Source organism: Lathamus discolor, chromosome 1, assembly GCF_037157495.1.
Source record: "Lathamus discolor isolate bLatDis1 chromosome 1, bLatDis1.hap1, whole genome shotgun sequence".
NCBI lineage: Eukaryota > Metazoa > Chordata > Aves > Psittaciformes > Psittacidae > Lathamus > Lathamus discolor.
This window is the reverse complement of record NC_088884.1, coordinates 57562787-57588725: the sequence shown is the minus strand read 5'-3', so window position 1 is coordinate 57588725 and position 25939 is coordinate 57562787. Positions and strand designations below refer to the sequence as shown.

General features: G+C 43.1%; 1 protein-coding gene across 2 annotated transcripts; it reads right to left on the bottom strand.

Annotated features, from left to right (window-relative positions):
- Nucleotides 1–551: 551 nt before the first annotated feature.
- LOC136010872 (zinc finger CCCH-type antiviral protein 1-like) lies at nucleotides 552–25576 on the bottom strand. Of its 2 annotated transcripts, XM_065672610.1 has the most exons (14): nucleotides 25181–25573; nucleotides 21844–21976; nucleotides 19457–19709; nucleotides 19287–19355; nucleotides 18615–18776; nucleotides 17393–17494; nucleotides 14657–14780; nucleotides 13160–13325; nucleotides 12548–12668; nucleotides 11898–11994; nucleotides 11368–11446; nucleotides 6410–6540; nucleotides 3234–3385; nucleotides 552–2393 (listed from the first exon to the last, which is right to left on the bottom strand). In XM_065672610.1, exons 1-14 carry the CDS (start codon nucleotides 25465–25467, stop codon nucleotides 2110–2112), a joined length of 2160 nt encoding a protein of 719 aa, XP_065528682.1. In that variant the 5' UTR covers nucleotides 25468–25573; the 3' UTR covers nucleotides 552–2109. The 2 variants fall into 2 exon arrangements, with proteins under 2 accessions (XP_065528682.1, XP_065528688.1); XM_065672616.1 differs by lacking the exons at nucleotides 552–2393; nucleotides 3234–3385; nucleotides 6410–6540 and adding an exon at nucleotides 7693–7873 and having other exon boundaries at nucleotides 25181–25576.
- Nucleotides 25577–25939: the final 363 nt, after the last annotated feature.

The following is a 25939-nucleotide window of genomic DNA, read 5'->3' as shown; positions in this document are numbered from 1 at the left end:
GTAAAGAACTTCTTCCTAATATCTAATCTAAATCTGTCAGGTTAAAGCCATTCCCTCTTGTCCTGTCACTACAGGCCTTTGTAGAAAGCCCCTCTCCACGTTTCTTAGAGCAGCTTCAAGTGCCTAAAGGAGCCACAAGGCCTCCCCGGAGCCTTCTCCATGCTGAACAGGCCCAGCTCTCTGAGCCTGTCTTCATAGCTCAGGTGCTCCAGCTCTCAGATAACCTCTGTGGCCTCCTCCAGATCTGGCTCCTACAGTTCCACATCTCTCTTGTGGTGGGGGCCCTAGAGCTGGATGTAGGATTATAGGGATATATTTATTTACAAGGAATCCAACTAAACTATCACAGCACTTAGAATTTATTAAAAGTATCTTAAGGAAGTTCCTTTACAGAAATATCTTCCATGAATCAGACTGTACTCTATCTTTCCTGCTTAGCTAAGAATCTACACTAAAATGCTAACCTGCATCCTTGCAGTTCCCTGGTTTAGAAACACAGGGAAGACATAAGTTTGCAGATGGAGAGAAACTGCACACTAATAAGCAAAAAGTGAGTGAAAACATTTTATTTGCAAAGAAGGCAAAACTCAAATGATTCAGGAACTCTACAGAAAAACAAATGTGAAAGAGCTCTTCAAAAGTGGTAAAATCTTTTTAATGCATTCCTGATGCATGTTTTCATTTAGTTCCAAGACAGCAATCTTAGTTAGATTTCCTAGTTTTATACATTTCCCTGTCCTCTGGGTAATTTGCAAACTTTGAGTAGTACATGTAATTGACAGATTAGTATTGAAGACATAAGAAAGTGGAAGGCTATTTGTGTTACTGTAAAGCTTACCTAAAAGCAAAAGTTACTGCTCCTCTATCTTTGGCAATGGTTCCCTCTTGACAGCTAGACTGCCTGAAGCAGACATCTTTGTACAGAAGGTCTTCAGTTCCGTTAACTTACAACCTTGTTATTGAGATTCAGTAGAGACTCCACAAGTTTATGTATTTTCTTTTGGGGACAATACAACACATGTAACTTCATAAGAAAAGCATAACCACCATTGGTAGGGTTGTACATCACTGACGGAAGCGAGGCACATTTATCACATCAGACCCAGGGAAGCAGTATCCAGCAACACAGCAGCTACAAATATGCTTGTCAGCAATTTGCCCCAGCGCAATGTGGGTAACAAAACACATATCTTAGAACAGCAGCTCTACCACTGGCCTCCAGAGGACATAACTGGGTTCTTCCAGTCAGGTCTTCTCCTGTCCTGTAGCATTTGCTAAGCAAACGTTCACACTAAGAAAATAGGTGGCCACATTGACTTGAGAGCCTGGCTCACTGAGACACAGTCTTTATATACTTAAGACCATTAGTTGCGGCCAAACCATCGCATTTTAGTACCTACTTATTCATAGGCTGGGATTTTCACAGTTTCGCTTGAGCTCTATTTTTATACAGGTCACACAGCAAGTTACTGCAGACCTGCAAAGAGAATCTGAGCCAACCATTTCCTGATCTAAACAGTAGCTGCCATTGTACAGATGAAACTTGAGAACTTACTTATGATACAGATTTAAAATAAGCTTTTGATTTTTTTGTCTTGCCATTTTAAATTTGAAACTTGTATCAGCGTTAACAAGTGGTACTTTGAAAACTAAGTCAAGTCATTCTAAGGTAGACTGACTTGTTTAGAATTGCAGTAGACAAGAGGACCAAGAACAACTGTATTCTGCAATGGAAAGAATCTTTGATTTCTAGAAACCTGACATCTTGCTTACTGCTGTACCGTTAATTCTTCTCTTAACTGAATTACTGGCAAAGAGAAATACTCTCTAAGAAAATGCATTGACAATTATTTGCCCACAGAAGTGAAAATACTCAATTTCCCATCCCACAATTCTGATTCTTCTGCTACAGTTACCCAAATGTCTACACTTGATAGAGGAAGAGGAGAAGACAAGGCAATGTCTCAACTGTAACATCTGCTTTGGTAGCCCTCCTCAATACAGAAATTCCTTGGATTAACATTCCAAAGGATTCTAGTAAAAAGAACTTGCCAAGTATGGGAACACCCGCGGTACAGAAGATAAGGGATACAAACAGCTCTGATCCCTTTAAGATACAATACATTTTTTTTCTTCCTCTGTGTACTCTATTGTAAACTCTGGGTAAATCTGGTATTTTTCAAAGACAACAAAAATGGAGGGATTTATCTCGTTGTCCACACAACTGTCATAAAACCGGAGCCCATCAACAGACTTTGTCGGGGGGCGCACGTAGGCTGCGTTGCCGTTAACGTAGTCTCCAACCAACACGCGAGCCACGAACATGATTTTTGTTTTCACCGTGAGCTCACAGTATGAGTGGGAATAGGAAGCGTCTCTAGCAAAGTAACTTCCTAGAAAATAATACGAAAATGTGGTTATAAGAAATACGTATAAAGGCACAATGAAAACTGAGCATCCCCTTCTTTTTCAGGAGGTATTCAACCCAACCTTCAGATCTCTTCTTACTCAGTTTACATAATGCCATAGAAATTTTTACAAGAGAAGAGATTGCCACACACGATTTTCACTTGGCATGCTATTACAGGAGTTCGTATTTGTTACTATGAGGAATAGACAAGAAAACATGACCTTCACAATCCTACTGAGGGAATGCGTGCCCTTCTTGCTCCCTGCCATGAAGACTAGCAGCCTTCATGGCACTTCATGTGCTCAAAAGCACAAAGCATCCACAAATTCCTGTCTGAGTTAATAGAAACTACCTAATGCTCTGTTAGAAGTGGGCCTGCTGAGGCACACACATGGTAGGCACACCATCCAAAGCTGCATAGCAAGTTAACTGAAGACCTTGTGGCTATTCATTTCTTCTAACCACACATATCTTCCTTTACTTGTATCACAAAGCGTCACAAAGTGACAAAAGTGTCATGGCACTTCATGGCACTTGTGTCACCTTGAACTCTTGCAAGTCCAAGTTATGAACTTGAGCCTTCAGAAGATCCCACCTACAGCAACAGAGGCTTTTCCAAATCCCTACACTCGTTGTCTTAACACCTTATGAAAAGCCTTAACCCTGCTCAAAGCAAATCCTTCTCCTCCTCCCCAGAGGGAAGGAAGATCATAATAATCACCTACTCCTTTTTTTCCACCCTCTATAGTTCAAAACTTTGATTGGTGTAGTTATCAGGGGAGTCTAAGTAGACATCTAACACACAGAGTCGTTTCCTACATACCCTTCCCATAGACAGTTCCATTGCTTCCACAGATTCTCCAGTCAAAATTGTAAATACAGATGGATTCCACAAAGGAGGTCTTGGTTCCATGGAAAAGGAGCTTTTCATTTACTTCCTTCCCTCCATTCTCCCTTTTCATCTGTTCCTTTTGCCTAACAGAAAAATGCAGAGGAGAGCGAGTGAGCCGTAGAATAAAAGGGAGAAAGTAATTTTTAAAAACAAGTATATAATGTACGTGTAGGTATCAGCTAAATGAGATATACTGGGCTGAATCAAAAGGAGCGTTACCAGCAGGTTGAAGGAGGTGATCCTGCCCCTCTATCCTGCTCTTGCGAGACCTCACTTGGAGTATTGTGTACAGTTCTGGTGTCCTCAACATAAAAAGGACATGGAACTGCTGGAACAAGTCCAGAGGAGGCCACGGGGATGATCGGGGGACTGGAGCACCTCCTGTATGAAGACAGGCTGAGGAAGTTGGGGCTGTTCAGCCTGGAGAAGAGAAGGCTGCGTGGGGACCTCATAGCAGCCTTCCAGTATCTGAAGGGGGCCTACAAGGATGCTGGGGAGGGAACCTTCATCAGGGACTGGAGCAATAGGACAAGGGGTAATGGGTTTAAACTGAAACAAGGGATATATCAGGTTAGATAAGAGGAAGATGTTCTTTACTGTGAGGGTGCTGAGGCACTGGAGCAGGTTGCCCACGGAAATGGTAAATGCTGCGTCCCTGGCAGCATTCAAGGCCAGGCTGGACAGAGCCTTGGGCAACACAGAATCACAGAATAGTTAGGGTTGGAAAGGACCTTAAGATCATCTCATTCCAACCCCCCTGCCATGGGCAGGGACACCTCACACTAAACCATGTTACCCAAGGTTCTGTCCCACCTGGCCTTGAACACCTTGAACACCTTACAGTAGACCATGCATCCCTGGCGGTGTTCAAGGCCAGGTTGGACAGAACCTTGGGTAACATGGTTTTGTGTGAGGTGTCCATGCCCATGGCAGGGGGGTTGGAACTAGATGATCTTAAGGTCCTTTCCAACCCTAACTATTCTATGATTCCCAGTCTGTTTTCTCCTCTCTCAATTTGGAAGATGAGACAGAGTAGCAGTATGATGAACAAATACAAGATAAGCAATATACTGGTACTACTGCACAGCACTTCTAGATAATCCTAGCTTTCTTTAGTGAATTTAAGTAAGTATTGACACTACTACAGTCCCCTGTACCACTGTACCAACCTTTTGCTCCTCAGTAGGGTTCTGCTAGTTCTGCTTATTGTCTCATCCCGTCCCACCCAGAACACTCTGCAGAGTGGTGTTGGTACCCACAGACCCTCCATGTCCCAGCAGTAACTAGGAGCTAGAGGCAGCTTATTCTTCATGCCATACACCCTGAGCTCTTGCCGCTCTGTGAGATCAGTATGGCTGAGAAGACAAAGCCAGAAGGAGAGAAACTGAGCCTCCTTCCACCACTTGAGATTTTACTCAATTTAGGCCAGAGTCAGACTGAGCTATGACACGTATCAAAAGAGGAATCACAATGGAAGGCAAAAATATTTCACAGCACCCAGACATCCTACAGGTCTTCAGAAGCTGTTGAAGGACAAGACAACAATAATCTTCAGGAAGTGATAATAAACAGCCAGGGAGAGGGGGGAATCCTTCCAACTGGTAAACTGCATAAATGAAAGGTTAAGAGCAATGGACTGGAATTTGCTCATTGAGAACTTGTTAAACTCTTCCTGGTTACCTTAAATATCTCATTATAGGAGGATGAACATTATGTGCTGCTACATGTTTTGAAGTGTCTTAAGTTTCACTACATGAAAAGGTTTTATGAAATTATTAGCTGTGACTTCCTAGATTCAGTCATGTTGCAGGCAAAAGTACTTATCTGAGCAGTATTTTCCTTCTCCATTGCCATTCTATACAGTCCTTGAATACTTGTATTAGGTATCTCTGCCTTTGTGTCCTGGGTTCAGCAGCAGCAGTTATTTTTCTCCTTTTTAGTAGCTAGTGCAGTGCTGATGTTTTTAGTTGCTGCTCAAATGTTTGGTCTGGCCAACGACTTTCTGAGCCTCATGCTCTGCCAGGGAGGAGGGGAGGCCGGGAGGAAGCAGACAGGACACCTGACCCAAACTAGCCAAAGAGGTATTCCATACCACAGCACGTCATGCCCAGGATGTAACTGAGAGTTACCCAGAAGGATTAGGAACTGCAGGGTTGGACGAGGGATTGGTCAGTGCTCGGCTGGGGGGAGTGGGGCGAGTTATTGGTTGGCTGGTGGTGAGGTGTTGTATTCTCTCTCCTTGTTATTTCCTTTATCATTATTATTATTGGTGGTAGCAGCAGTGATTTGTGTTATACCTTAGTTACTGGACTGTTCTTATCTCAACCCATGGGAAGTGCATTCTTTTCAATTCTCCTCTCCGTCCCTCCAGGAGTAGAGGGAGAGAAAGAAGGGGGGGAGTGAGTGGACGAGCTGTGTGGATTGGTTTAAACCACGACACTGTGTTTTAAACTAGGCATCATTTCTATGCAGCAGCTTAATGTGCTACCAAATTAACCTGAACATGGTTATGTATTGTCACCAGCATCAGTTGAAATCTGTTATCACCTAGCTTGGCATTCAGTAGTACTGATGCAAATGCTGCAAATCAGAAAGGAGCTCTGATCTCAGGGATCATTAAGTTAAAGCACAAGGATTATTTCTCGGCAAATACTGACTTCATTCAGCAAAGGTACTCTTGAGAAGGCCTTCGTTACGTCTGACTGGAACAAAAGCCCCAAGCACCTTGTAGCATTGCCCACTTTCTCTAATGCATGAACATTTGTAACAGACAGAACATGTGCTGCAGGCAGTCACTGTTCAGTCCCTGAGACAATGCACTATGCCACATTACTGTGAGCATCCTCATCCCAAATTCTGCATCATTCATGTCTTTGTGTCTGTAGCTGTCCCCCCCACCTTCCAAACAGACATGCAAAGGGAACCTTCTCCCAGAAGCATGGCATTCTCTGAAAGGCCAGAGAAATTTTACTCCTGAACTGCTCCAAAGATGGAAATACCAGTCACGTTAAAGCACAAGTGGTAATGTCTTTTCTTTCCTAGGAAGCAGATACAGGACATCAGCACACACCCCCAGCCCTGATAAGGATGAGGAAACAAATACTCACCACTGAAACACTTTCCAGAGGGATGGATTCTGAATCCTCTTTATTTTAAGGATGCTGTATTTCTTCATAGTCTGATGAAACAGCTGCTTTATGTGGTTGTATTCATCAGTTGTATCACTGATCTCCACTGCCTATAAAATATAAACCAAAGCAAAAGGAGACATGAGGCTTCAGTTAGCTCATTACAGAAGGTATACTTTCAGAAGAGGGTCCCCAGCTATACTTATGAAGGTTAACTTAATGCTTTAGATCATGACTTTGTGCTAATTAGGACAGATACTTAATGTGTAAATCAGTGTGTCACTCCTGCATCGCAAGGACACCTTGCCTCCCTTCAAGAAGGATGCTGAAAGTGTCAGTTAAATGTTCATCACCTCCAAGTAAGGGTTGACACAAATACAGATCTCGATGAAACAGAAATTTCAGAAAGAAAACTTGACTGATTATGGCAGATAATCTTAGTTTTATATACAAAGCTGTTTAAGAACAAAAGGTGTTAGTATCATTTGTAACCAGACATTTAATGAAGCTTCAGCTATTAAAGGTGAAACAAATACATGCAACCTCCCAGGATCACAGCTCCTTAACTTGTCAAAGTTAAAACTTGGAAAGTTGCACTTAAATACAGACTTAAGAAAAAAGCTCCATTTCCAAACATAAGAAACAATTAGGATTCTAATAAGAAGGTTGCACTAAACACCTGTTTAAGCAAATAGATCACCTTTCCTAAAGGAAACAAAGTCTGTTTATCCATATTTCTTGTGTTTAAAAATCCACCAGGAAATGCACATTTTTCCCAAAGAAGAGCTAATGCAAAACATAATTAAAACATGATTGGATCTCTTCTGCTTGCTTGTGTCCCGCATAAAATTTACACTTTTTCTATGAAGTAATCTATATCTTTAATCTTGTAGAATAAACACTTCTCTTCCATAAGCTTGACTGAAAATGCATAATGCTGGTAGACTGATGTCACTTGGCAGTACTTTCCACTTTGCTGCCTAAGCAAGCGGGGACTCAAGGTGACATCCCACATATCAAAGTTGTGTTTAAAGCACAAAAACTGCTTTAATGGAACCAACATCAGGCAAAACCTCCCTGTTTTACAAGGCTGAGTTTAAACAGGAGATAAAAATCAGACTTATATTTCACAGCTGCATATAAATAAAGAGATGTTTCTCTGGACACCATGTGCAGATTGTGCACTAAGGACTTACTGATGAAAAGGCCTTATAGAAAAGTCTTCTAAGGATTAAAAATAAAGTCAGCTACACAAGGAAGAATAATTTCTTTGAATTTATTAAAAAGTTTTTACAAGGTTGAATGGAATTTCTCGTATCTTAATACAAGAATATTTTCCAAAGCTTTTTTAAAACATAATACAACACATAAAACAATCTGGATGGACACGTATTTATTATCTGCAAGCTCTGTTACACCACAGCTGAAGTTGCTCACCATCACCTAAGAAGATGAAAATTATGTCACTATATTTCAGTACTAAATCTTTCATTCCTACATAAACAATTCTTCTTTAAACTACAATTACACTTTTGCTATGCTGCATCTTTTACTGAGGAATTGTAACCTTTCTGGGTAAAACAGAGTCAGCCACGTGATACAAAGCCTAATCCTGTAAGAAAAGTACTTAAATTATTTTATCATATGATTGCCTTTAAGCAACCAAGCCAGTTATCTTTTGCATGAAAACTGTGGGATTGTCCATATTTCCCCAAAGATGCTTCTCTTGCTAATAAAGGGTAACAGCACATTACTCTTGCAGGTTGATACCTATCATAGAATCACAGAATGGTTTGGGTTGGAAAAGACCTTAAGATCGTCTAGTTCCAACCCCCCTTCCATGGGCAGGGACACCCCACACTAAACGATGTTGCCCAAGGCTCTGTTCAACCTGGCCTTGAACACTGCCAGGGATGGAGCTTCCTTGAGCAACCCATTCCAGTGCCTCACCACCCTCACACTAAAGAACTTCTTCCTTATACCTAACCTGAATTTCCCTTGTTTCAGTTTGAACCCATTACCCTTTGTCCTAGAGCTCCAGTCCCCAATGAAGAATCCCTCTCCAGCATCCTTGTAGATCCCCTTCAGATACTGAGTACTTCTTAACAACATTAACTTTTCTAGCTCTTTTCATCTTCAGAGCTAAAATGGAAAAACCTAGACAGCATAAGCATTTGCTAACTCTCTGTTAAGGAGTGGAGTTTCTGAGGCAGTGGAGGAATCCCTGTCCTGACTAATTTGTGCTAGTGTGTGACTACAAAAACAGTACTCTGTGATATCAAACCTTGATCTCTGGTTAACTTGGATTTTGGAAGCAGCACAGGTTGTACTGGCAACAACCACCCAACTAGAACTGCTATCTGTAAAGTACACAGACAGTCTCTTCACGTTGCATCAGCTCTCATTCCTGTTACAGTACAGCAATCTTTGGGACGTGTTAGGATTCAGCAATATAGCAGCCAAAGACTGATCCTCTGACATAAACCCACACATTCACTGCACGTATTTCTCAGTTGTACATTAAAGATACATTTTAAAACCCATCATGAAGCTCCAAGACAATATCAAATCTTTTAGAGACAAAAAAAGAATTATCAACTACTAATTCCACTTTGTTACACAAAGACAGAAGAAATTCATACCAACTTGCCACTTGGTGTTCCCAAGTTCCATTGGGCCTTTTGTACACTCTACTTTCTACAGAACTAGGATTCTAAAGGACTTACAGATCAAGACACTGCAACACTCAGAAAATAACGTTACCAAAACACAACTACTCTTGTTAAGCAAAGATTACTTTCTCCCTATCTCATAGCTGTTCCTTTTTAAAATGGATCACTTCCAGCGCAGCAAATTTTGCCAGGATTATTTGTCAACGTCTGAAGAATGCATCGGTTAGTAATTGTCAGGTCATACGATGGTCACCACATGCATGTAGAATCCCAGCCAGTCCCAATATTACCTACTGCAAAAAAAACCAAAACACAAGCATAGGGTCCCACAGAAATATTTAATCTAGCCCAGGCTTTCACCTGAAGTGCCAACAGGTACTGTGGGCTTTGTGACTTTTTAGGTACAGAATTAACGTTTCCTTTCCTGTGAAATGCACTCCGTTTACATGTTAAGCAAACGGAGCTTGGGGGAGCAAGATGAACTTTCCACCACACACATCCCTCCAAGTACCTCTAGTGATACCATGGATCTGTGCATCACATTCCAAAGCGTCTCACACTCACCTCACTGATTCCAGAAACATCCCAACAAAAGGACTCGATTAAAATTCAGACTGAAGTTTGCAGAGTAGATAAGGGAAGCAGCCAAGCACATAACAACTCAAAGACCTATAAAGAACTGAGCTAGCTGTCTTCCTGGCATTCTTTGGAAAAATTTAAGCTTATATCAATCAGTGAAGCTGCTGCTAAGCCAAAGGTGTTGCTGCTTAGCTATATCCTTTATTACTGTGACAGAGCTCAAAAGATCACAGGCCCAAATCTTCAAAAGGTCTGGCTGCCACATTTCCACACAAACTCCTTCTTAGTTCATTCGGTGGGTGCTGGGCACTGACACTTTTATAATTGTGAATTTTAGTGAAATTTCACAATTCTGCTGACTGTGAAAACCAGCTATTTGAAGTGAGCAGATGTACACAGCAGCCAACTTCAATTTTACCTGCCGATGTTGCATTGGGACTGGGTTTAGATGAATTTGCTGCATTCACATGGCCAGATACAGGTGTTACACTAAGGCATAATCCAACACAAGAGGGTAGTCAGGGTAAAATGAAGTATTCAGCACAAAGCAGAGTAACAGAAACCAGGCCAGAGAAGCCAAGAGACAAGATATTTCTAGTTCTCATGCCACTGCCAATGTAACTACACTAGGGAAAATAAAACGCAAAGAGTAACAATAGTAATGGAGGTCTCCATCAATTGAACCTAGACAGAAAGATCTCCCAGCCAGGAAATGCGGTATTACTTCTGTCCTGTCCCTTGCCATCATGGTATTTGTGCCAATACAACTTGGTCAGCATCATAAAAGACTCTGACACAGTCAACAAGGAAAACCTTATGCTCCACTTTATGTGCTGTCCTCTAACCTGGGGCAAAAAAACTATAAAGAAGGCCGAGTGTAACACCGAAAAGCCTTTTTTTTCGTAGCGTTCTAGTACTTCCACAGTCTGCGTTGCTCTTCCAGGACTGCTTCTTCATGCCATTAGACCTAGCAATTTAAAAAAATTGCTAAAACAAAGAATTACTAATGTTTAAAAACACCTGAACATTTTTGTTCTTGGTAGATCAAATAGGAACCTAGACCGTGGGCTGACAGGGGCTTGGTTTGTTGAAGAGATCACTGCAAACAGTTTTTTACTATTGACTGTAACTCTGCTTCTGCCGTTCCTTGGGGCCATGGCCTGCGCTCAGACCTGTGATGTACACGACAGTACTGGGTGACTTGAAAGAGCATACAGAGATTTCCTTTCCTATATCTCCAATCCGAACTTTATCCATCAACAGCCATGATGGTATTATTATTGGATGGCTTTTTAATGTCCTACACAGGAAGAGTTTGATCTCAGCCCAGCTTCTAGTGAAGGAACACACTTCATAGAAGCCCCTTCTTTAACTGGCCCACTAAGTCATCATTTTTTCCTTTCTAAGAGTAAATCTTTTTGTACTGAATTTGATGAGTTTTGGTTTTGCGTGTAGGTAAATGCCTAAAATGCTGCTGAAGCTCATGAGAATTTGGCACCTTTTATCATGCTCTTGAGAGATCACCTAGTTCTTTAGCACGCCCACCCAAGAAATCACTCCTGTCCCTTTCTAGCATCTACCCAGTTACAATTGCTTCAGTTAAGCAGCATCCTCCTTTGAATCACGCCTTTCAATCAGAATTACAAAAGGGAAAGAATAAGGAGGGAAGTGGGGGGAAGAAGATACCTTGTATCCAAGGTCAGGCAGTGCAGACTGATCCCAGTGGGCAGGACAGGACTGATTGGGAATAGAAGAATCCCTCTGGCTGGTGGCAAACAGACAGAAAATGAGGTGTCGGTAATTTCAGTAATGCTCCAAGCATCTGAACTGGCAGCATCCCCTTTGGCCAATTTCTACATTTAAAAATACACAAAATAAGCCACAAAACCCCTGGGAAACAGCCTCAGTCTGTGAGCTGGGCTTCGCATGCTGCCATTCAATTGACACAGTCCTCTTTCATTTGCTTTTTTATTAATGAAAAACTGTCCATCACCAGTCCTGCGGACATGGTACCTGGATTAACACATACCCCAAAAACCAGGCGATGATGCACCAAGCTGGTAGTTCGTGATACAGCTTCTGCTCAGCCAAATGGATAGGCTCCCTTCTACCAACAGCTCTGTTCTTTGCACAATTACTGCCAACACTGGAAGCCATTCTGCCTTATAATTACTTCTGAAATATGAAGACCCAACAACTTAATGCGCAACACTTACCCTTTCTTTATCTTCTGCACATCTTCAGAAGACACAAACTTTGGTCGTCTGCAGACCCGTCTTCGAGTTTTATAAGAGATGTTTGTCTGGGTCATTTCTTGAGGAGAAAAGGCAAGGAAAAAAGTCACAAATAAGCCTACAAGACGGGGTCATTAATTAATGACAATTATTCATTAATGAAAAGTGTATATTCGTTGTCAATTCTATCTGCTGAAGAATGGTAGCATAAACACTGTGTAAGCTTCCTGTCCTTCCTGTAACTCTTATTTAACATGCGTCTGTCATGCTTGCTCCCTTAAGTCATTCATGCTCTTTAGTTGTGCCAGTGGAAGGAAAAGATGCTTATTTTTCATTTTTACCATCCACAAGATTAACTCACTTTACTTAAGGTTTACTATGCCTTTATGTGAAGACTAAGAATCTTTTTCATTTCTGGTCCAGTGTGAGTCTGGATAGTGTCAAGGAATAAGGGGGAAGGTTACTTTTATAAGAAATTTCCTCTGGGCCATCGCTAGCTTGCTTCCAATTTCAGTGAGTAAATCTGGTAGTGTTAGTAAAACAAATAATGGCTTCTAAAACCTGGGATAGCTTGCAAGTTGACCTTTGTAAAGCACTTCGTAGTTGTAAATGAGAACCTTTAAAACGAGTACCTTTAAAATTGAGCTCATACTTATACAAGCCAGCCTGGAAAAATATGGTGCCATCTGGATCTGCTAGATACAAATTCTCAATAACTGCAGAAGATGGTGAGCTCGCACTATCCCCTTGTCCCTTTGTGGGGAAAAAAAGAGGAAAAAAAAGAGAGAGAGAAGAGTAATGAGCAAACACGGTCAGGACTAAGCCCTGGATGACTAGTTTGGGTAGATGGAGAAAAGACACAAAGAGTAGGATGGAAAGGAATCTACATTAAGTCTAAAATCTCCCCCCACAACAAACTAGCATAGTCAGCAGATCCTAAATCTGCTCCACGACACCAGGGTTAAACCACAATGCAAGTATAATTCTCTAAAGTACAAAACAATTTACAACATGCAAAAAGTTCATACTGAACCTCACTGCAAGGAGATAAGGCACGTTCCCTCCCCACAGCCTATCATTATTTCATCACATCTGTTACGAATATCTGTAGCTTTACTGCCTTGACACTGTAACATTCAAGCATAAGTGTTTACTTAATTAACCCTGCTGAGTAAAAGGGAAGAGGGGAAAGAGGCTCCACACTCTTCTTCAGAAGTGATTCCCTGCACAGGATGTGGAGTCACCTGTTCTCCATATTCAATCCACTGGCCTTTGTCATTCTTCCAATACCAAAGCCACTGCGTGGTCAATACAAATGTGGGTTTTGTGACCGATGATGGTGTAGAAAGGCGTCGAAGTCGAGAAGAGCAACAGGTCATTGTCTGGAAATCAATGTTCTTACCTGCTATACTGTAAGGACAAAATCAGGTTTATTGTAGTTAACAGTATATATATTATCCTTTAATCCCCAGTTTAACATGGTGGAATTTTCTTTAATATAATGTGACTGCCTGAACTTAATAGGCCTGAAATATGAGTACTTCTCACAGGCTGTGTGGCAGCTCTGGAAACTGTTTCCACTCTTCAGAAGTGAACTATGGTCTGTGAGACACCGAATGCCAACTCAGTCACTAGCCACATGCTGCACTGTCAGCTTTACAGACAGTCTGGAGCTACACGTACAATGTGGCAAACAGTGCTTCTGAAATAAGTCTCATGTTTAGTTTTTCTCGGTACAAAAATGGAAGTTGGTAAGTACCTGCCTGAGCCTGCCAGCAAACACCTGCAGCGTACCAGCTTTGTTCTTACTGTGGCTACAGAGGATGCAGTCCCAGCTGTGAGTTCTGCAAATGGCAATCATCACTGGAGCCACCTGGGCTCTTACTCCTGGGAAGCTTGAAAAATTAACTCTCAGGCAAAAAGACTTTGAAAGCAGCCTCCTGTTGGGAATCTTGCTTGTGATTTGTACCATCCACAGCCTAATTGAGATGCAAATCTAAATCATCTGCTGTCAAGAAGAGGTACAGGCCAAAATGCCTATACCATTTTACTGAGGCCAAACTTGGGGTCCCCTACAAATCCATGTGGCTCACAGGGAAGCTTTCAGCAAGGAGTTAAAGGGAAAATGCACTCTCTTAAAAAAAAACCAAGATTGGCTGATTACACAAGGGGCCATTTAATAAATTTCTCTAGGCATATTATAGATACTATTAAATTATTATAGATACTACCTATGTTGGGAAAGGGATAGCCCTAGAGAAGGACCAGCTCTGAACTGCTGTTAAAAGGCACAACTTAAATTATTATAAAGTATGATTCATATTATTATCATAATATTATTCATAATATCTATTATATAATAATATATATTATATGTAATTCATTATCATAATGTTATTATAATAATATTATTCATAATATTAATATCATAATATTATTCATATTATTATCTGAAACACTAATATTTTAAGCACTAAATTCCATCCACTTCTTTTTACCCTCGAGTTTTAAATGCAAGAGAGTTTTGTTACTTTTAGAAGACAAAAATGGGGTGATAGTTCCATGCAATCACTTTTACTTTTCTGTTTAAGAAGAAGAATTCTCATTTGTACATCTTCCAGATCCTGAGCATCTCAGTAAACAAAAGTTACGGATGTCAAACACCTTTAGGAAGAAAACAAAATGGTTGTCCTCCAGGGCTCAGCTACAGTACTCTAGCAAGCAGTGCAGCATCACTATACCTGCTGGTCTGTGGGTCACAATAGGCCTTTTCAAGTTCCTCCATCATGGTGAGGTCATTCCAGGTCACCCCATTATATACCTGCCATCGATACGGCAAGTGGTAATGAACAAATTTGCATTTATCTGTAATGAGATCAGACACAGTCAAGAGTTCTGCAATCATAACAGAGAGCGAGACAAGGCAGGGTGGGGAGGGAAGGAACAAGGGTTTTTTCTTTTTTACACTCTTGGCTTTATCTCCTGGACTTTGGCATGAGCAATAAAGACAGAATGCTGAAAACAGAATTTGAATGATAGAGGTGTCTCCGGTCTTACCTGGAAAAGCAACATAAGCTCTCATAGTGCTAAATATACTCCAAAGAAACCACAACCTTCCCTTTGCTGAGACTCAACAATGGCAGCTGGAAGAGCAGTGCCACGGATAGGAAATATGTGTCTGTGGGTCACACCACCACATTTCTCAGCCGTAAAAACTCTAATCTACACGTCACATAAGCATTCAAATATATTTGGTTCTCTCTTTTCTTTAGAACATATGGGGTGGTTATCAAAATTCGCATGCTTTCTTTTCAGGCCAAGCCCAACGAATGAGGCAGCATAAAGGACTGCAGTGCTCCGTAGAACATCCCCCAGAAGAGACTCTACACTGGTCCCTGCACAGGTAGCATGCTCCCCCACTAATGAGACTGCCAGGTACTCTTGGAGTTGTTGCTCTGATTCTTAGAACATAGGAAGCAGCAATTCTTAACTGCCTTGCATGCAAGACCTGCAGCTGTGCTATATACCATTCACACAGGAAGAGGAAGACTTCCGGGACTTCTAAAATCATCAATGTTTTCAATGCATGTATGTCTGCATGTTTGAGTTCAGATCTTCTTAACACCCCTGCACATGTGCATGTTGCTGGATACAGGCAGAGGCTGCCCTCCAAGCCTCCGTGCTGGGGAAAGCTGATGTGCTCCACATCCAGTTATGGACCAAATCTCTTATTTACCACTTTTGAGACAAACGTGGCACAGCAAAGCACACTAACCCTCTAACTGTTACTTGAGTTTAGCTATTTGGTGGTCACAATACAGCTGCTTTGAGCCTGACCTCCACAGCCAGCACACGGGTACACCATTGATATTACACAGGTCCAAAGGTTGGTAAACTTCAGTCTCAAGCCTGGTCCTAAACAAGCAGAGAGCCTGAAAAATCTGACACAAGGCTGGAGTAGTGGCTGCACAGACAGAGCCAAAAGGATTTTCACCATTCATGACCCCTGATGTATCTGACCACAGAACATATGGAAATTAACCCTAGTTATGAAGACAAGAGTGTCATTCACTTCTTTCTTCCTTCGTTTTTGTCAACAGAGCTGGAGCACACCCTGTGTGCTTAAATTAAATTGGCATACTGTAGACAAAACCACACTTGGTCTCTCTTGGCCAGATTTCATTTCTATTACCCATAAAATACCCATAAAAGAGATAACTTCTTTTTTTAAAGTGCTGTCTCTCTTCAAAGTCATGATTAAGAAAAGGTATTGTCAAGCCCTAAAGTAGCTTACTCATCTGCATCTCAGAAAAGGAGCTTCTGACAGGAGAGTGGCATCTTTACCAGAACACACACACACTATGGAAATGCTAAATGCATAGAGACATCTCAGACCAGTTACCAGCCAACTTACTGTGCACATCCTAAGTGAAAGCAAACACAGTCTGATCTATTTAAGCAGCTCTTTCACCAAGATCAGGTGGTCAGAAAAGGAGTAGTCCTTTAGAAAGAGACTGGACAAGCTCAGTTAAAGAAAATCTCATGGTACCTCCTCATAACCAAGGAAGAGCCTAACCTGGGGGTTAAGCAACTGTTCAGGGACAGCCCCCAAATACAACTGTTATACTTGCAGTTTCCCCCAGACCTCTGATATTGGCCACTGCCAGACAGACAATGGACTAGATTTACCTTAGCTGGTAGAACTACTATGTTTTCTAGGCTTTTTTCAGTGATATCCAGTGATAGGACAAGGGGCAATGGGTGTAAACTGGAACATAGGAAGTTCCACGTTAACATCAGGAAGAACTTCTTTACTGTAAGAGTGACAGAGCACTGGAACAGGTTGCCCAGGGGGGTTGTGGAGTCTCCTACACTGGAGATATTCAAGGCCCGCCTGGACAAGTTCCTGTGTGATGTACTGTAGGTTACCCTGCTCTTGCAGGGGGGTTGGACTAGATGATCTTTTTAGGTCCCTTCCAACCCTTGGGATTCTGTGATTCTGTGATTCTTAAGACATTTTAACACCTCAGATCACTTTTAAAAGGACTTAAAAGGGAAGAGTATCATTATTATCTGATGTACATAAGATACTGCAGGAGTACAGGATGATCTATAGTTACCTGTTGTCAACAATGACAACATAAGAAGAGCTCTTAAATTGATTTAATAGTTACAGAAAGTGTAACATTTAACATTTGAAGAGTTTTTGCCACAGAAACACACACAAAGCCTGCCCCCATCAAGAGGGCTGAAACAGGTCATAGATGGATCATCTAGAGGAGAAAAGGTTTAGAGTACCCACCTGACTTCCCTCTGGTTATGTCTGTAATTCTGACAATGTTTATTAGTGACTTGGAAACAAAGTAAATGAGAAGACAAAACTGCCAGTCCATATGGCACCGCTATTGCCCTAAGAGTGGGGAGTGCCTCTGTAGACCCTGCTCTCCAAAGATAACATTACCTTTTACAAAGCTTACCTTTATCCTTGCAGTACTTCCAGACATAGAACACACATATCTGATCAGAGTTATCTTCTTTGTTGTCCTCTGAAGCTTTAGCAGAGGAATCACCTTTTTCATCTACAGGAAAGAACACATCAACCCTTATTTGCCCTATCAAAATAGGCCAAGATGTCTAAGACAAAGACACTGCATTTGGTATTTCATCCCAGAAATAACAAGGAGTTTACTGCAGCAGCCAAGTTAAGTGCTTTCAGGATCCAACTACCCCACATACATGAAGCCCCGCCACATGAGTTAGGGCTTTGTAACTCACCAATAAACCCCTACAGTGGAAGAAGTCTCAGCAGAAATGGGCAAGGGCAACGTCATGAAGCTCAGAGTCACACAGGGTATGACTGACCATGGCTACTGCAAAAAAGCTGACTTTTTCTCAACACAAAAGGGACCAAAGGGTGGCCTTTACTGCAGATAAAGGGCTACAACAGCTGAGTAAATCAACTGGCAATATAAATGTTTCTCCCTTAATTAGCCAGACCAGCATGGGGGGAGTGAACACAGGGCTCAGCCCAACACACGGGTATAAAAATTAAGCAACTAATAAAAGAACTTCAAAGAGAGCAACGGCCTTGAGCTGGCTTCAGCCTACACATTTGTTCCTAGGGACTGGGAACACTCAGTATCGTGACAGTGAGCATATTATACAGACCAGCATGGGAATCACATTGGTATTGACTAAAATGTGTATTCCAATTGCTATGCTTTGGTAAGTGTAACTTCACATTTGTATTTTGTTTTCAGTGTATTTTGCATTACTCTGCTGCATTAGAAATCTCATTGTACTGGGCCAGGCTTGGATAGAGTTAATCTTTTTCATAGCAGCTCATATGATGCTGTGCTTTAGATTTTCAACCACGACGATGCTGATAACACACAGATGCTCTAGCTTCTGCTGAGCAGTTTCTACACAGCATCAAGGCCTTCTCTGTTTCTCACCCTTTCTCACCAGTGAATAGACTGTGCACAGTAGGTTAGAAGGCCACACACCTGGGAAGATGTAAACTAAACAAAGAAATATTCCATATAGCACTATGCTCAGCTATCAAAGGGAAAAAAGGGTGTTTTAGGAAGGTTAGCTATCTTTTGCTTGGGAACTGGCTGGGCATCAGCCTATCCATGGGAGGTGGCGACTGCCTTTGCATCACTTGTTTTCCTTTGTTTTCTTACTTCTTTCACTTACCCTTCGCTTTCCCCTCTTCTTGACACTCGGGTTTTCTTGTTGTTGCTTTCTTTTTTTCCTCTTCCCCTGATCCACCAGTGGTGAGAGGGAAGTGAGCGTGTGGCTGTGTGGTGCCCAGCTGCCCGCTGGGGTCGCTCACAACACCCGTGTAATGGCACCTATCTTCAGATAAGTAAATTTGATATTAGTCATCACACCCTCCATGCACGGAACATCTAAAAAAATTTGTTCAGAGTATTGGACTCTGACAGGTTTCAAAGACAAGGCCCTTCTGCTCAGGAGGACAGGAGACATAGGACTTCCTGCTCCCTCACTGAAAGGCAGATCAAGACTACTGCTCAACTGGCAAAGCTATATCCGTTTCCTGGGGACAGAAGGCAAGGAAAGATCTCTCTCACACAGACACAACTCTGTCTCCTTCCCAGGAAACAAACAGTGTGCTCAGCAGAGTACAGAGATCAATCCCAGCCTACTCCACATTGTGCTGCACAGTGCTTGGGCAGATATCTCAACACTCCTGCACAGGCTGTCCAGTATCATGGCCTTCAGCATCTGGTAGGGTAAGCACAGAAGCTGCACTCCAACTACCACAGGTTGCTGTGGAGCTGTATGAGAGCAGATCCCAATGAGATCCACCAATCCCAGGACTGGAAGGTTAGAAACAATCCATACCTTCATCTTTACCTACAGTTCCTGTTGGAGACTGGTGTTTTCTCTGACCAGGTACATGGCTTCTGGGACCTGCATGAGAAGACTGAATGAACAGCACTGCTGGACCAGAAACTGAGCTAACTGGTAACATCCCAATTTGTGTGTCGATGATGATGTTTCTTACAACTTACTTTTCCCCTTCTTCAGTTCCTTGTTGAATTCCACATGCTTGTGATTATATATAGTCTGCATGTTTGAAGCTGTCTTCACATCAATGCCTCCAGTTTCCAACACTTTCAATGAATCGGTATCCAAGAGGTTATGGGACCTCTTGCACAAAAGAAATCTACATTCCCCTTTGAGAAAGTGTCGACAAATATGAAGCTTGTTGCAGTTATTTTGCTGGCTGCAGTTACTATCCTTTCTGTTGTAAAGTTGGCAGATCTAGAAGTGAGGAGGACAGATGAAGTATGAAATGGAATCAGTAATTCCACTAGAATCACATTAGAATCAGGAAGTTTTTTCTTTCTTCTGTAGACATGCAGTTTTAACAGCAGAAATACAGTGACAGAAAGGCATGTTGGCATTGTGACTTCTTTAATCTAGGCAGGCATTTTCAGCTGACTCATGCATTTCCACTTTTGAAGTTGTGCATAAGTGGGGTTTGATTTTTGTGGGGTTTTTTTCCCCCACCAAGGAAAGCCAATCCAACAAGCATTCATTCTCGGCACTCCTAAGCAAGACAACCACCTAACAACTGACTGGTTTACAGCTATTCTATTACAGAACAAACCAACCCCTGCAGACACCAAGGTGAGAAGAAGGAACAAGGGGAGGTGCTCAAAGTGCTTGAGCAGAGATGCCCCTGCAGGGACCAGGACTGCGTCCAGATGGGTTTTGAGTATGTCCCAGGAGGGAGACTCCACAACCTCTCTGGGAAACCTGTGTCAGTGCTGTCACCCTCAGAGTAAAAAAACCATTGTGGGATGTTTAGAGGGAACCTCCCGTGTTTCAGTTTGTGCCCATCACCTCTGGTTCTGGGCACCACTGAGGAAAAACATCAGTTCTGTGCTTTTTACATACTCCCCTTCAGGTGTCTGTAAACACTAACGAGATGAGATCCCCCTGAGCCTTCACTTCCCCGAGCTAAACAGACCCAGCTCCCCCAAACACAGCGCACACACAGAGCCAGTCAGCATTTCTAAACAACCAAATGGGCTTTCACACCCCTTTCCCTAGCTCTCACGTTTATGAATGGCCTGCATGATCACTGTCTTCTGCTGTATTACTTCATAATAGTGTAGGTGCTCAATTAGTGGTAATCAACAATGCCTGACAGCAGTGAAGTCTGAACAGAGCTAGAGAAAAGAGCTTAAAATAATACCACTCAGTGATGGCTGCCATTCTCTGGTCATTACCAGGACTAATTAAACAAGTAACACAAGTTTTAGATGCAGCTGAGAGGACAGAGTTTGTTAATCCTCCTCGCTCATCCCCACCATGCTCCTTGAACCTGCCAGCACAACGTATTTTAAAACACTACCAAAAACCAAGAAAGGCTCTATTTCGTCAAAGCCCCACACTGTCACAGCAGGGAATAAGAAAGCAACAGAAGTATTAGGCCAACAGGTCTGTGGAGATTATAATGTCCTAAAAACAAAGGTAACAGGAAGTACTCTGGTAATTTCTTAACCAGAAACAGCTGTAGCCAGAACAGGATATTCTTGGCTTTGAAATAGCCATACCTTGAAGACAGCATTGCCCTTATGCACGCATGCGGAACCACAATGGACTGTTAGGCAAACTTATCAAACCCAGTGACTTGCACGCAAACAAAAAAAGTGCCTTGTAGAAAATCAGTGTACAAGAACTCAGTGCACTTCAGAAGGGGCAGATTTCAGACGAAACTGACTGCACTCATTTGGTTGTTTTCTCACAGATTTTTCTCACTCCCCTATACCCTCGAGCACCAAAATGTGCAGGCCTACATAGGCTGGAAAAGGAAAGGGGCCCTTGCTTCCTGGTCTCCATCACATAGGCCTTTTGTCCTGCAAGCACAAACAGTTATTGTGATCTTTCACTTCCACCTTGCTTACCTCACCGTAAATCTCTGGTGAAGTTGCTGATGTTTTTTGCTTGCTTGTTTGGAGTTACTTTATAGCTATCCTGTTGGGATAACAGGAGCAGCACACAAAACAGGCCATAGCCTTGTTGTCCAATCCTTGCTGTCAGACAGCAGGTCATCTGCTGACAAGTCACAGATGACACGGCTTTATCCAGGTGTGACCTTTCTGGTATTTACATAAGCAATACATTCCTCAGCATTGAGCATTTTTATTGCTGTTATTTTAATTTTTTTCATTATAAGTACTTGGCACTTTCACAACCCCGGCTCTATGTTGTTTCTTCTGGTGCTTTCACACCCAGCCATTCCCATTCCTACTTCATTCACACTAATCTTGGCATTACTGTTACACAGCGTAATAGCTTGAAATTGAGATCAGAACTCCACATTCTCTTTGCCCCTCTCCCATTCCAAATGAACAAAAGCTTCTCTTGAGAAATCAGTACAACTCACATCAGGGAGGAAGAAAGGGTCATTTTGGAGAAGCAGGACTCGCAGCTCATTCTCATCAAGGCTAGACAACTCATGGGTCTTTAGAACTGTTTTGTTCTCAGCACTGATGATGTTGTGCGGGTACTTACAAGATCTGCAGGAAAATACACAGAAATATCAGTAGTTACTTCTTCAGTCAAGCTGATGTAAAGAACCACCTCAGATAACGTGCAACCTGGGAAAAGCCATGGAGGGAAAGGTAGTTTGGCAAAAGCCTCTGTGAACATTCAGATGGTGTCTGTAAATATCTAGAGAATGGATCGAACAGCATAGCAACTCTGAAATACGGTAGTGTTACTGTCCCCATTTCAAACACTGATGTGGCCAGACCACTTTTAAGGAAGCTAGCAGCAGGGTCTGTCTACCCCACACTTTCTTCCCCTTCTGTAAGAGGCAAGTCAAGTCACACAACCTGAACAGCTAGAAAGCAAGCTCATTTTAGAGGAATACATCAACAACAGAGGAAGTTGAAACACCCTTGGTTTTGTGAACATAAAATGGTTGTTGTCTCAGGGCTGGCATGTAAAGAAAGATCCAAGAGTCTGAGAGTGCAAAACAAAGAGATAGTGAAACTGAAAACAACACAGTTATGTCTGCTGAGCGGGAATTTAAACAAACCAACCCCCCAAAACACAAGAAACAAACCCAAAGGAAGTTCGTTAACTTCAAAGTTTCGGATAAAGAAGCAATTAAACAACAGTAACAAAGATGCTGGTAGCATTTGCTAACCCAAGAGAAATGTCTGAAGTGAGTATGAATTAGAGATTGCAGGGCTTTCTGCATCTATTTGAAAAGATAATGCAATCAATAAGAGGAGAAAGAATCAACCTATGCATTAATTCATTGCAGTAGAATACAGCTTCCTAATGTCTTGCTCTTCAAAAGCATTTGATGCAGCCTTTAGGCTAGACACACTCAACCACTAAAAGTACCTGTGAATGTATCAGACCCAAGCCTCCATTCCCTTCATCATTTTAGCCTTCCTCTGGTTAACTTCTGAAACTCTTCTCACAAAAGCTTTTTTACCTCATGTTGTGTCTGATCCAACCCTTCTGTACAGGCCTTTCTGTAGCCAGTTTGCCCCTGATCACCACAACCTGTTGGACTCATTGCTTTGTAAGTTAACAAATGTCCTGGGTTCGGCAGTAGCAATAATTTTTCTCCTTCTTAGTAGCTAGTGCAGTGCTATGTTTTCATTTTTTGGCCTGGGGAGAGAGCTGATAACGCTGATGATTTTAGTCGCTGCTCAAATGTTTGGTCTGGCCAAGGACTTTGTGAACCTCATGCTCTGCCAGGGAGGAGGGGAGGCCGGGAGGAAGCAGAGACAGGACACCTGACCCAAGCTAGCCAAAGAGGTATTCCATACCACAGCACGTCATGCCCAGGATGTAACTGGGAGTTACCCGGAAGGGCTAGGGCACTGCAGGGTTGGACGAGGGATCGGTCGGTGCTCTATTGGGCTGGGTGGGGTGAGTTATCAGTCGGCGGGTGGTGAGGTGTTGTGTTCTCTCTCCTTGTTATTTCCTTTATCATTATTATTATTGGTGGTAGCAGCAGTGATTTGTGTTATACCTTAGTTACTAAACTGTTCTTATCTCAACCTGTGGGAGTTGCATTCTTTTCGATTCTCCTCTCCATCCCTCCAGGAGCAGGGGCAGGGCAAGAAGGGGAGGGGGAGTGAGTGAACGAGGTTTGTGGTTGGGTTTAAACCACGACAACAAATAAGAAAGCAAAGCCTGAAGGGCAGAAGTGTGCCATCTGTGGTCCTAAGAAACAATGTCCTAAGGATATTAGATTCTGTAGGCACTTGGTTAGTGGCTATGAATATAAGTGAGCTCAGGTGGAAGCCATCACCAGCATTCCTGCACAGAGAACTTCAGATTCCACTGTAGTTACACAGTGATCTACATCACTTGGGCACACAGTTGTAAGTCAAAGGTTGAAACAGTCCACAAAGACAGTGATAACTAATCAGCTGAGTTTAATAATACGTTTAGAAAAAGCAGTGAAAAGTTACTTGCCAGGCACAAGTTAAGAACAGGTTTAATGGCACTAAAATCCTAATTCCACTAAATAAGAGGACCCCAGTATTTGCACTGACATTTTTATTTCCAGAGATTCTAAAACAAAAAGGGTGCAAGATCTGGAAGCAAGGGTAGGTTTTACCTCACCAGTTAAAAATACGCTCTGTCTTGATCCATGTTGTCCTCCTAGCAGTACTTCTGCATCTCATTTTAATCAACCTCCCCCCCATGAAGGACATACTCTTCATGTTAATAATTATTAATGCATACAAAAGTGACTTTAAATACTTGATGCTATTTGAGAGGACAGAATCATTCATCATCATTAAGCGTGTCACCTCACTACACATTTCAGTTCACACCAACTCGCCCAGCACAAGTGCCGACATGCCCTTGAAAGCACTTCTAACAGTGGGTCGCCTGGAAAGTTATTGTACTGCCAGTAATGTGAGAAACAGTAAGAAAGTTTCAGCATCCTAACACTTTGCTAGTACCACTCTGAGACACAAGTAGCCTTTCCCCGCTGTGCTCTTCAGATCCCAGTGCACTCCTAGCTGGTTTGCTGGGACAAAAAAGGAAGAATCTGGTGGTTATCGACACACTTAATACTGCAACAGCACAAGGCCTGAGGGGCTTAAACTCGTCTACCAGTGCTCACTGTTGCCATTGACTGTCACTGAAAAGCTTCTGGGTCGCACTTCTGCCCTATTTGTTTCATTTACCTTTGGCCTGCCCGGCCTACCCTTCCTGTGGGTCCTCTGTACATACAGGATCGATGTACAAGGGAAGTCAAACGATGACTCTCACAGACATGGATGTAAGCAGAGCAGCAACTTAGGTTGGTAACGCTATAGCTTAAACCCAGACGGTATATACTAGCACTGTACGTTTTCCTTAGGAGATAAATACTTTTAAAGTACTTCAAAGGTTTGAGGGGTGGGTGTGACAGGCAAGAGGCTTTAACAAACAAAAAGTAAGACTGACAAGGAAAACCAAGCTTTAGAAAACCACAACCCACCGTAGCCACTTTGAAAGTGACTAAATGTAAAAACATACAGAATATATAAATGGGTTTAACAGCGAGACACAACAACAAGCAGCGAGAAATGGGCGGTACGAGGCTATAGCCGACGCGGGGACCGGGACCGGAGGGGGCCCCGGGCCAGTCCCGACGGCGGCCCGTTCCGTGAGAAGCCCACCGGGGTGGGATGCATACGAGGAGGGTCCCCCGTGCCCTGCCCTCAGCGAGGGCTGCCTGCCCCGGCGGCGCTCACCTGGACCCCAGGCTGCACTTGCCCATGAGATGCAGCTTGCAGAGATGCAGCCGCTCGCAGCCCCCGCAGTCCTTGCGGACGCAGACCCTTACGGCCGACACGGCCAGCACCCACGCGCCGTCGCTGTCCCGCTGCACCAGGAACCGCTGGGGACCCACTGCCAAGAGCGTCTCCTGCAGCTGCTGCGCCGAGAGACCGACGCGCTGCTGCAGGTCCCGCAGCGCCAGCCGCCCGCCGTGCGCGCACAGCGTCTTGGTGAGGAAGCTGCACACCGACGGGTCGCTCATCGTTCCCCTTTCGCTCTGACTCGACGGCTCCAGAAGAGGAGAAACTAAGACGCTAAGCGGGGCGGGGCGGATCTGCGTGGCCGTCGCCCGGCCGGCAGCAGCGGGAATCGAAACCGAAGGTTTGGGGTGGAGCCTGCGGCTGAAGGCAGAGCCGGGGGGCAGAGCGGGCAGCACGCACTAAACACCACCCAGGAGAGCCGTGAGGTGAGAGCTCCTTGCAAGGAATGTGTGGCTTCCGGCTTGCTTAGAGCAACCTGCGCTAGTTTAAGGTGTCCCTGCCAGTGGCAGGGGGTTTGGAACTGGATGAGCTTTAAGGTCCCGTCCAACCCAAACGATTCCATGATACCAAGTATGGATCCCAGCTAGTCTCTCTCAGAGTGTGTACCTACAGGAGAGCACCAGCGTCCACTGAAGGATTTCCTTGTCTCCCTCCTAACTTCCCTCTCTACCTACACATGACAGTAACACAAAT

What these genes read in the sequence shown, in the direction of transcription:
- LOC136010872 (XM_065672610.1), bottom strand. Translation starts at nt 25,467, where the DNA reads ATGAGCGACCCGTCGGTGTGCAGCTTCCTCACCAAGACGCTGTGCGCG. An exon ending in TGTGACCCACAGACCAGCAG is followed by an intron (nt 13,326 to 14,656) that starts GTATAGTGATGC and finishes TTGTCCTTACAG; the next exon opens with TATAGCAGGTAAGAACATTG. An exon ending in TGCCTGACCTTGGATACAAG is followed by an intron (nt 6,541 to 11,367) that starts GTATCTTCTTCC and finishes TATATTTTATAG; the next exon opens with GCAGTGGAGATCAGTGATAC.